Raw genomic sequence first — 12,746 nt, 5'->3', positions numbered from 1 at the left:
AGATAAATGCCTAAAATTCTACAAAAGCTATGTTTAGGGGGCTCGGAATCTGGGAAACATACTATTCTAATCATACCTGTGTGTTAAAGTATGTCCATCCTGTACAGACCACCATCACCACTGCTGTGCAGTTCAAAACTGACAGAGGGGTGGTGGTAATATGCAGTGCCTGCAAGTGTGGGTCGGGCTTAAATAATAGCCATCGCCATCAGCTGGCTAGTTAACAGGTGGACGCGCCCATCACCATGGGTACGAGCTGCATCCATATCGGGTCCCCAGCAGAGTGGCATCCCGCGCTACGCCGCCACCGACCCGATGCAGGCCGAGTGTCCATGTTCCAACATGGACGCAAACCGGGAGAGGATCACCACGAATGGCACCTCACTTGGCCTGCTGAAAAGAGGGCCCACTTGCATCGAACTAAAATGGAGGACCCTCTGTGTACCGGGTTAGTACTCCGACAGGAGCGCCAGATCTCTTCACACCAGGGGGTAACGTCTGTTGCAACATGATGAAATTTGATATAAAAAAAAACTCCACACAAAAAACAAACACCCAAGATATGAAAAAGTACCAAAAAACAGCAGGTACAATAATAACATTACAATTTCCCTTTGTTCATACATAAATCCATTCATGTCAAGTCAAATCATACGGTATAAAAAAAATCAAATAATCATAGGGTATATGTCAACAGTAGGCCATGTGTTGCAAAAACAGATCAATCCTACAAATATACCTACATTAAATACAAATCCTTATAAACGAGAAAGCAAAATAATTTTTTCCCTCTTTCCTTTCGAAAAATCTTCCTTTTGCTATTGATTCGAATAGTTCTTTACAAATTCCACTAAGTCATTTTTCACTACAAGTCCAACTCACAAGGCCCTGATTGGAAGCCAGTTAAGTAGGGCTTAAAGTTGAATGCTTCATTTAGGCCTGGAGGCGAGGTGGCCTTGAGATGGAATATCCATCACAGCTCACTTTGAAATAGAAACGTATTAAATAACCGCCTCTTGGGTTAGGGTGAATATGATCCCAGGCCAGAAATTTTACTTTAAGAGTGGAATCTCCATAGACTAGAACTTTTTAGTGATTCTCAGATGGCGGTGAATTCTTCGCCAAAATTCCAATTTAGTTTTCCCGATGTAGTAGCACCCACATTCACAAGTCAGTGGGTACACCACACTGGGAGTCCTGCAATTTACATAGTGTTTGGGTCTAAATGTTGTGCCATTCGGTAGAGTCACATTAGATCCAATATACATATATGTGTAGTAAACTGCATCTGCCATATCTAAAAAAGGTAAAGATTTTACATCCATCTTTTCTATCCATTTTAAACTCGCTATGAACCAAGTTGTCCTTCTGCGATTAACAGTTTTGGTACAAACGCAGACAGTGATGGGTCCATGCTGAGAAGATATTTTCTAAACATAGCTTTTGTAGAATTTCTCATGTTCACAATTCTATGCAATATCCTACATATATTATAGCTTTGAGATTCTTTAACCCTTATGGGGCTCTCATTAAGATAGGGGGAGAATTCCTCAATCATTCAATTCTATAGATGGAATTTTAAATAGAAAAGGTATAGACTCACATGGCAGTTGATTATAGAGGTGAATTATTAACCTCTTTGGTCCTTGTGATTCAACTCTATCTTGGAGTGAGTTGGCTTTGTCACACACGGAGATATCCTGACTGCATTCATCCATTCAGCAATTTCTACTCTGCATTCCATTACCATGTGCAAAATAGTTGTTAAATTGTGACTATAACAGTAGTTTGTTGCACTGTACTGACTTATTACATAGCACAGATACACCCTCCTAATTTTTTTTCCATAGGATTGTGTATGGAAGTTTTCCAAGTGTTTATTGTTGCACTAGAACTTTATCAACCTATGTTGCAGCAGGCAATGTACATACTGTGATATTTGCACATCAGACCAGTGTGCAGATACGCAATCACTTACCACCACTGTGCGTCCAATAATAGAGTTTTCCCCTTGCAAAGAAATGAGTTTATCATCCATTTCAAATTCTGCGACACCTTCGCTTGCTGTTACATTTCCGAGGTCTCCAACATGCCTGAAAGACAATGACATCTCAGATCAAAATAAAAGCTACATAATCGAGCATGCAACAACCCAGGAGGATAGGCTTCATTCACAAACCAGGTCCTTGTTCTCTCTACAGTTTTAGGTCCCTCCACCCTTTCCGTAGCCATGAGAAGGCAACTGGACCTTTAGGCACAAACTATTAAGGACAGCAAATTAAATTGTCAGCGCTCCATAAATCTGCAGGATGAGCAGGTCATGTCAATGCAGAGCAAATGTTGTATAAGTTAAGCTTGTGGTACATTTGCTTTGACGTTTAGTTCATGGCTGTGAAACGATCTCCGAGTACATATGGACTTCTAAAAACCAAGCTGAATAACTCACAACTTGCAGGAGTTAGCCAATTCTATAAACGCACTTTTTTGCCCATCCACTGGTTTGTGTTTAGCAACTCCATTCCAAAAGTGCAAAGCATAACTCCAAGCAAAAGTTACCAAGGGTAAATGAAAAAAACTTCAAATTTTAAAGATAGATCCTAAAGCCGGGGTAGGCAAAATTCCTCCAGCTGTTTTAGAACTACTAGTCCCATCATATCTCTTCAAACAGTTGTGGCTCTCAGTATTGTAATGCCTCAGAGCTTTGCAATATAACTGGACTGCTGAAGTTTAACTACCCCTATCCTAAAGCCACCACTAAGCACTCCTGTTTATTTGCATCTCCATGTCACAATGCCATTTAGGCCTTCAAGGCCTGGAGGCAGCCCACATGACCAGATCTGTCCATGTGCTTACAGAATGAAAGACTGCATCACACCAAGTAAACACCCAACAGACCCAAACATGTGCATAGCTCATTCTTGTACACGTTTGCCTTTGCTGGGATTCTTCATCTAAAGACCTATTAGCCTTGATAAGTTAAAAAAAAAAAAAGTGAAAATGCTGCACCAGACTTCTAGTGTTGGAGATCTGAATAAAAGCTTGTGCAATCTGACTTTTCTAGTATGGCAAATGCTTACTGGTTACAACTACAAGCAATTTTTCTTGCTTTATATCTCCTAACATATACTGTTACTTTGACATTGAAGGACTTGCAATAAAACCTGTTTAACGTTCTTTACCTCACTTCATCATCTGGACCACCATGGGTCTTGCCGTAGGGGTTGAAGTGTGGACCAGCACTTACACAGCCTGTAGAGACAAAAACAGCCTTCGTTATAACTGATCCAATAAACCAGCCATACAAAACAAATAGCTTTTAAGCAAACCATACCACTCACTGTTGAACTTTGTTACCAAAACCGAAGTTTAGGCCTACCTACAAAACCCATTTTTCAGATATATCCAAGGTAGGTCCTGGTACTACATTGTCAGCAATCCAGGGACCATTGTACAGTTATATTTCAACATCTTGTCAGCCTTACAGCCAATCACTATCTGATTATTGTCCCAACTATTAGGAAATTGGTTATTGAAGATTTGATATGATCCTGTGCAACTGTAACTTGGGAGGTCAGGGAGCCAAAAGGTTACCCAATTTCAGCCAGCTGCTTCCCTACATATATCCAACCTCACCCGGTCATCTACACATGTCTCATTCTCGCTCTTATCCAGCCTGGTAAAGTCAGATAAGGAAAGCTTGCAGATGAAAGAATTTTGACTTACCAAGGAACTCCATGTCTTATTACAGACAGGACACAGGCTTGATATTCATAGGCCGACAGCTTCAAGTAATGATTACTATTATACAGGATTTAAATAGCACCAACAGTTGGCGCAGCGCTTTACAAATGTGATAGAAGACAATGCAGTTAAAAACAGGAGGAACTAGAGGGCCCTGCTCGTTTAACAGGGCAAATTAAAATGTGCCAACAGGCCAAACAGGGGTCCAATCCAGAGTACTGCTGCAAGAACACTGCAGCTAAAAGTTGCATCCACAGAGGCTTGGATGCCTACCAATGAACGGAATACCAGGTAGAAGCCCTGTCTTATTCACCTGGTGATTGGGGAAGGGGGATGAATCTCGATGAAGGAGGTCCCTTGCAAGGTTGTGAGGGTAGGAGGAGAAAAAAAAAAAAAAAGTCCTGCTAGAAGCTGTAGCCTTGAGGAAGCCCAATTGCCCTTCAGTCTGGATATTGGGGGGGGGGGCCCAGGACAGCAAGTGTGACCGTTTTTGAAAGGGACAGTTTTACAAGTCTTGAGTATGCCTATGTCCCAGTTTCTTCTGAGCTAGTTTGGTGCAGTGAGAATTAGTTTGCTCCATTTTGTGGAGCCGGAATTTGCCCTGGAGGAAAGGCATAGCCTGAACTAAGCCCAGGAAATTATGACCGAATCCAACACCAGTTTGTCCATGAAAATTCAAGTTACTTAGGTAACTTGTTTTCCAAGAGTCTTTCAGGACAGCACCTTGAAAGATGGCTCCTCCCTCTCACCAACAGGAAACACCCTTTCCATCAAACTTTAAAAGAAGGATTCTCCCCACACCTCAGTTGTAGAAGAGTACCTCCGGCCCATGCTGGAACACAATCAAATATGGTCAACAAAAAAATACAAAAAAGAGTGGGCTGCTGCTGTCCTGAAAGACTCTTGGAAAACAAGTTACCAGTAAGTCACTTGAATTTTCCCCTAAAATAGTCTTCTGGACAGCACCTTGAGAGAATTAACGAGACTTACTAATTAGGGAGGGACCACAGCCTTAAGGACCTTTCTGCCAAAAGCCTGGACTCCTGCTGACAGAAGGTCCAACCTGTAATGGCATACAAACGTCAAGATAGCTTGACCACGTAGCCACCTTACAAATTTGATCTGGGTGTGGCACCAGCTTTTTCTGCCCATGTAGTGGCAAGAGCTCTAGTAGAGTGTGCTTGAATCCCCGGCGGGGGGAGATAATTCCATCTCTAAAATAGCTGATTTAGGCCACCTAGCAATTGACCCCTTTGATGTCCGGTGGCCCCTGTCGCCTGAAGAACAGAATGCGAAGACCTAAAGTCCTTTGTTATTTCTAGGTAGTGTAGATTTTCCTCACATCTAGGATTGTGAAAGTCTTTCCTTAGCCCCTGAAGGGTTATGACCAAATGTCAGGACAATTTTCTGAGACCGGTTTTGAAATAAAGCCACCTTAGGTTAAAAAAAAAACAAAAAAAAAAAACTCAGATCTGTTTTGAGTATAACCATCAGGGTAAATGGACAAAAAAAAAAAAAAAAAAAAAAAGGCTCATTAACAAAGTGCCTGCAGTTCACCAATTCTTCTTGTGGATGTAATTGCAATTAGAAATACCTAGAGGGAAAGATTCCTTAAGGAAATAGACTCAAGGGTCCTTTCACGCAGACTCTGTTCTGCTCAGTGGGGATCGATCTGCCGATCCCCGCTGAGCAAGCGGATGACAGCTCCATCTCCGCTGTGTGTGGAGATGGAGCTGTCAGATCCCTGCTGTCCTCTATGGGGAGATCGGAATCCGTCCTCATCCGATCCGCTGGACGGATGGAAAACTGGGTTTCCATCCGTCTGGATTTCACGGACCGGAATCGCATAGCAGCGGGTGTCAGTGAAGATGTCTTGACTGACATCTGCTGCTCCATAGGGATGCATGGAGGATCCGATCAGGTCCGCCTTAAAAAAAAAAAAAAAAAAAAAAAAAAAACACACCAACAGGCTGATCTGATCGGATCATTTGTGTGTGAGAAACCTAAAGGTTCAAAAGGCTCTTTTGTGAAGGCCTATCGAACCACTGAAATCCCGTTTCATGAAAATTTTTGCAGGCGCTGGTCTGGAACAAGTGCCTTAACCGCTTGCCGACTGCCCACAATAATATTACTGCAGCAGAGCAGCTCCCTTGGTCCAGTCAGGTAGTACTACTGTGTTTAGACACAGGGAGGCGGGCCAAGGGAGGAGAAGCGGTGATTGCCGCCTTCCTCCCACGATCGTCCGGGAAACAGAAGACCCGCCTGCTTTGTTTACATAGGCATCTTCTGTGAGAGACAGGCAGGGACAGATCAGCAGTTTCAGCTAAGCCGAAACTGCGATCTGTCTGTGCCTGTCAGAGCCCCCCACAGTAGACCTATAGGCATACAGCCATACATTAACTTTTGATCACCCACAGGGTTAACCCCTTCTCTGCCAATGGCATTACAATAACTGCATATTTTTAGCACTGATACTGTAGTAATGTCAGTAGTACCCCCAAAAATGTCAGTTAGGGGTCCGATCTTTGTCGCAGTCCCGCTAAAAATCGCAAATCGCCACCATTACTAGTAAAATGACAAATACTTTCCGTAGTTAGTAGACGCGATAACTTTTGCGCAAACCAACCAAAATAGGCTTATTGCAATTTTTTCCAAATAAGTAGCAGAAAAATTGGCCTAAAAAGTTTGATTTTTACATTTTTTTGGGGGGGGGGGGGGGGGGTTCTATAGCAGAATGTGAAAAATTGTTTTTTTTCACAATTGTCGCTCTGTCTATAGCGCGGAGAAAAAACAAAAAAGCGCACAGGTGATTAAATACCACCAAAAGAATGTCTTTGTGGGAAAAAAAAGTTTTGTTAGGGTACAGCATGCGCAATTGTCTGTTAAAATAACGCAGTGCAGAATCGCAAAATAGGGCCTGGTCAGGAAGGGGGGGGGGTGTAAAACCTTCTGGGGCTACCTTGCGACCAAAAAAAAAACCTACCTGCGACCAAGGCTTCTGAAGCAACTGGTCTCTCCAGAAATACTCCTAAGACGGCTACCTGCAACTTGAGTACCAACTGCCAAACTGTTTTCCCTTACCATTCTGCAGGAACTCCAAACACATACAATATTTTCCATTGTTTGTTTCGTTGAAGGACACCAAGTATTGTAGGTTTTCCAAACTGAGTGGCTATGGGAATATGCAGATAAGCATCCCTTAAATCGATCAATGCCATGAAGCATCTTTTGGTCAACAAATTCCTGACAGTGAAGATTGAATCCATATGAAATCTTTAACGGACTGACTGTTTGGGGATTTTCACCTCATTCTCAACCTAAAACCGTTAGATGGCTTCCTTATCAGAATGTGGAAAAAGAATCCCAGACGACATTCTGATACCTGACTCAACTCCCTGTTGCATCAAGTCCTTTATTAGGCCTTTCATAGCCAGGGCTTGTGGTGTCGTTTGTCAGGTTTGTGACAATATCTTTCTGGAGGATCTGAAAATTCTATTTGATATCCCTGGGACAGAATGGTCAAAATATATTGATTTTTGTCCTAGCTGCCCAGTGGGGGAGGAATTCTCAGTCTTCCTCCCACCGGCAACAGATGGTCATTGTGCTTTGTTGGCTGACGGAGGATGGAAAAGGAAGCTTCCTTTCCCCCTAGATTTTTGCGCCAACCAATTCTTCCTTTTCTCTTGAGGCCTGCTATCATGCTGAGTCCTTTGAGGTCGAAGAAATGTTTAGCCGGCCGTTTCTTCTGTAAGAATATTTAATATCTCGCGCTCGTACTTCATTATGTCAGAATATTTATACTGCTCTGAATATAGCAGTGTCTATTTATGGTTAATAAGCAAAGATCTATGCGAAAGGAGAATCTTCACCTATTCCATAAATCAATATGTCATGAATTCTTTTTAATTGATCAATTTCTTTTTAAAAGCATATACCAATCTCAGTACAGTCTACAGTAAGGAATATATATATATATATATATATATATATATATATATATATATATATATATATATATATATATATATATATATATATATATATATATATATATATATATATATATATATATATAAAATATTTATTCTCAAGACATGTAATCACAATATATGATCAAACAAGAAATGACACAAAAAGATAACTTCAGAAAATACTAACTTGAAACAATCAATGCAATGTGATGTTTAGCTCAATAATGAAAGTGAAACTGAAACATTGAAACAAAGTGAAAGCAAAACTAACGCAAGATTACCATTTCTCCAGGTAAAGCACAAACCATATAAAAGTGTTCTATATAAACAGACCAGACCACAATTGTCTGCGCAATGCATAGCCGAAAGTCACTTCACTGAAGATGAGTGAGAATAAGCCATGCAAAGTGGAAGACTTAAAATTGCAAATAATGCACTTAATCTGATATTAATTAAAATGTATAAAAACAAAAATCAGCTTTTTAGAGAAAAATCTACTATGGTTTATACGGCTGGGATTGTAATCATATTACCCTTAAATATGCAATATAAAACATAAGGAAGGAATAAACAATATTGAATAAAATCAAATACAGCAAGGCATATTTACCACACTTAAGATGGCCGCTAGCTTCAAATGGTCGTTAGAGTCTTAAGATGGATGCTAGTGAGGGAGGAGTTTCGTTTGGCGTCCCTCAAAGTTTCAGATGCATGATGGACCAAGATGGAGTATGTCTGGATGAGTCTATAGATGGATGTAGTAGTGTGTGTGATGTATGTATATTGTATGATGGGCAGTGTAATGTGTCTCTCTCATCTGGGTTGTTTTATATGGTATGAACAAAGGGCTATTAAAATTACCATAAGCTAAACCCAGAGGGATGAAACATTATCCCCATTGGTTGGGATATTCTATACCTAAACTGGTGAGATCATAGACACACCTCTCCTGATAATTCAATGTTCGTATAATAAAATTAAAGGATGATTTCTCTATATTTAAGAGTAACTATAAAAGCACAACATAAAACTTTGTCCATACTCCCAGTACATACATAAATGTCCATTTGTATCTCCATCATTCTCTGGCAATTATTGGATCTGGTAAACCATTTCTATAATAATTTTTAATACAATATAATATTTCTATATGGGAATATCTGAATAATCCCAAAACTGCATTTGATATTTTATCTAAAGGGCAGTATCGTACTGTTCATTAAATTTCGTGCATTTAACATAAATTAAAACATATTGTTATCTGATGACCTTTGACCTGTTGGCTAGTGAAAAGCCATTACTTATTTGACCATGCCATAGGCTGTCAGACATTTAGTCTAGGACTGGTAGAATTTATGATACCTCTGAACACTTAGCCTAGTCTAAAGCAATTCTTATATAAACACTCCTACCACATGCCTTGAAATGAAGTAATACGTTTTTAACTCGTCTTAAGTCTAAGTAAGATTACTACTGTAAGAATATAAACCCAAAATGTGATATAACATTCCTAAATATATATGTGTATGCCTTACATAATATGACATAATTATGGCTAATATCTTCACACACAATGTATCTATAAAAACTTATATAGTTCATCTTTAAATGTCTGCTATACTGTATATACTGGGGTATACTGGGGTATTGTCCATTGTTAAATAGACAGAGTGGCACTACCATTATGTCTTATCTAAAGAGGCGTCTACGTAAATCTTATTTACGATTAAATAGATACCAAGACCTCAGTTGAAATTATAAGACCCTCGTGTAAGCTTGTAAGACATTTTGTTTAACAAGTACATATATGAACTTTTTCACCTTCAAAACAAAATGGAAGCCATGCTGTACTGTTCAGCATCATAAGATATGATTATACATGGCTTTTAAAATCATTTTTATTCTATTAGTTAATTACCCCCAATAATCCCGACACTTTTAAGATGGAATGATTTTTGTCAGCTATCCTGTCCCAAACCGAGTCTAAGGATCAAACAGTAGATCTCCTAGAAATGGAATCAGGCAAAGTTTGCTCTTGAATGCCGTATTCCCAAGCCAAGTTTTAACCATAGAGCTCTCATGGATGAGTTATCTAGAGCTGATTTTGCAGTCATCCTAACAGATTCTGCCGATGCATCCACAACGTAGGCTATGGCCATAGACCGAGTGGAAAAAGAATTGAGGATTTCTTGTTTTGGCAAATCTGCGATATGGGCTTTGAGCTGGTTTACCCAGTACTCCAGGTTTCTGGATACACAATGATGAGTAACCGGTTAACTTACTAGGATCTTCCTGTTTACTCTCAAGGACACCCAGGTGCCTAGGAAGCAAATACAACAAACTCCTGTCCAGACAGGCCCTCCAGCCATCAAGGAAGAAGCACGCTAGACCCCACAGTAGTTTAGGGCAAAAAAACAGTTCACCCCTTACCTGGACTTTGCTGGTACCCATGCCTGTCCCACTTGCTGTGGATTCCACTTCCATAGCGGTGTTCTGCAGTGTTGCAGATCGCTAGAAAAGCCGGTTCCGGATTTAAAAAAAAAAAAAAAAAAAAAAAAAAAAAAAAGGTGCTGCTTCGGACCGGAAATATGTACCAGTCTCATTCCTCCCCTCTACCTCCGTGCATCTGGCGGAAGGGACGCCTCGCGCCTGCTCAATGAGTGCTGCCCCTTGTCGGATACCTCACTTCCGGCCGGGTGAGTCACTACACACATCAGGAAAAAGGGCGGCGGTTTTAAAAAAACAGCGAAGAGAAACCAAAAAGATGTCCACGGCTGGTGTCTGCCGCTGTCAAGGGGCTGCACTCTGCAAAGCAGTACAAGCTCTCCCCGAGCACCAGAGGAGAGGGAGCTCATCCAATGCATTCAGTCGCCAGGTATGGAGGAACTGACTCTCCTTGGAAAAAAAAAAAAACAAAAAAAAAAAACCGGTATGGTGGAGCAGGAAGCCTGGTCTCAAGATAGCACCTTAAGCATTCCTTAACTCCACACTAGGTGTTCCTTGGCTGGAGGAAACAAAAACAGATGAGCTGTGTGGAGAAGCCTCCTTTTAAAGTTTGGTGGAATGGGTGTTTTCTGTTAGTGAGAGGGAGGAACCATCTCTAAAGGTGCTGTCCTGAAAGATGAATAGGGGAAATTTGGCTTCCTTCCTTCAAGGCTGCATGACTCCTTGTGTCCTCAGTGATTGATGTATGTCACAGATATGGCCTTGTCCGACATCCTGATCATGATCAGGTGTCGCTGAAGGGCCCAGTGGTGCAAAGCCATTTTTTTGTTGGAGGCGCTTAGCTGCCTTGGTGAGCATGTTCCCTGAGCTGAAAGATTAACACCTCTTCCCACCCTGAGACTGGCATCTGTTATCACCCAATATGGAGACAGCAGCTTTACCATGCCAAGGCTGGGTTGGAAAACCACCCAGCTAGTAATTCCTGGCTTGACTGGATAGCACAGGCAGGTGGATAGAGGGTATGCTTGATTAAACACGTGTTGAAGGCCTTGCATGGAATGAGGCTGTTCCATTGGCCCAAAAAGGAGGAAACCATGAGACTCCAGGACCTCAAAGGGCACAACTGATTGCAAGGCCTGAGCAAAAGATCTGAGTGAGACCAGCTTGTTTTAGGGAATTATCCTTGGGAGATTTCGGCATCCAATTTGTTTTATGGAATACCTTTGCTTGGGCTGTGTCTAGAATTAGGTCTAAGTATTCAAGGCAAAAGGAAAGGTTCGCCTTGCAGATCGCTGGGAGACTAGTGTTTCTGAAGGTAGTCTAGAAACCCTGTGACCTTAATGCCCCAAGTTATTGAGCAAGTACCTTTGTTAATCTGGGCACTGAGGATAGACCATGACAGGGTTACAAACTGCAATGTTTGTCTATTGCCAAGTGCTGATGAGGTGGGTAAGTGGGAACAGGCAGACGGGCATTTTCAATATCTATGGATGCTAGGTAAAACCTTGCAAAATACATTCAAACTGGAAGGGGTGTGCTTTTTTTCTAGTTTTAAGCCCAAGATAAGATGAATAACCTTTGGGTTTAGGTACCATAACAGGTTTGAATATAATCCTTTGACCCAGTCTTCCAGAGGTACTGAAGTATCACTCCCTGGGACAAGAGATTGGACAGGGCTGTCTGCAAATCTGACTATTGAGCAAATTTTGGATAGTTTGCAAGAAATTGGCAAAGGTACAGCTTGAAACTATTTTGCACCCTTTTGAAACTTGTGATTAAACCCACAGGCCTGGGTTACCTGTGACCCTGAGAAAAGCACACTTATTTCTCCCCCTCTAGCTTGAGCGAAGGTGCCTCTTATTTGGAAGAGGGTTTTGTGGATGACTTGATAGATTTTGCTTTCAAAGTCTTGCGCCAAATGGAAGGATTGAATTTAGGCTAGAGAGGCCCGAGTACAGCACTGAGGTGCCCTACATTTTGAGGTAGAAGCTCCTGCAGGAGATTGTAAACTTCCCTGAACCACCTTGCATCCTGTGACATCTGAGGAACTTATCAAGTGCCTCACCAAACAAACATCCTCCAAAGAGCACAAGTACAAGGGGTCTTTTCCTGGCAGCTTCAGCTGTCTAGGCTTGGCCACAGATTTGTGCAAATTCTAAAACAGCCATTCAGGATATCTGTGTCACGACTTGTTCCATGGCTCCCACAAAAAAAAAAAAAAAAAAAACAGAAGGGTAAGGTCTCAGTCAAAACAGAAACCTGAATACATCCTGTTGGTTGTTCATTTCCTAGGACCTAGTCAAATTAGCTGCAGTTTGACAAAACAAATTGCAGCAACTGGCTGCAGAGCTGGGCCTGTGAGTAAAGCCTTTAACCACCTCAATGCTGTACATATATACTATTGTGGTGGGTATACCATAATCCTGGTACTGTTTTCAGCATGTGACTCCCTATAAAGGTGATCAAAGCAGCTTTACTGTTTGATCACTTTGTTTTTTTAGTTTTTGCAACAGTTGCCTTGCGCCTGATCTCAGCCATTGCCATCAGTGAGGCTATTCCCCTGTGAGGTACTCCTGAAGTAGGGTAAGG

At 41.3% G+C, this 12,746-nt stretch overlaps 1 protein-coding gene across 1 annotated transcript in view; it reads right to left on the bottom strand.

The window, feature by feature from the left end:
* The window catches only part of SOD1 (superoxide dismutase 1), a 40,660-nt gene that overhangs the window by 12,242 nt on the left and 15,672 nt on the right, over positions 1-12,746 (bottom strand). The window contains exons 3-4 of the mRNA XM_082248392.1: positions 3,180-3,249; positions 1,979-2,093 (exon numbers count right to left, since the gene is read on the bottom strand). Coding sequence (XP_082104518.1) covers positions 1,979-2,093; positions 3,180-3,249 — 185 coding nt within the window. The remainder of the gene's footprint in view (positions 1-1,978; positions 2,094-3,179; positions 3,250-12,746) is intronic.

The sequence above is a fragment of the Pelophylax lessonae genome (assembly GCF_965119305.1).
Source record: "Pelophylax lessonae genome assembly, chromosome: 2".
NCBI classification, from domain to species: Eukaryota; Metazoa; Chordata; class Amphibia; order Anura; family Ranidae; genus Pelophylax; species Pelophylax lessonae.
The sequence above is the reverse complement of the archived record's forward strand: the minus strand, read 5'-3'. Positions and strand labels throughout refer to the sequence as shown.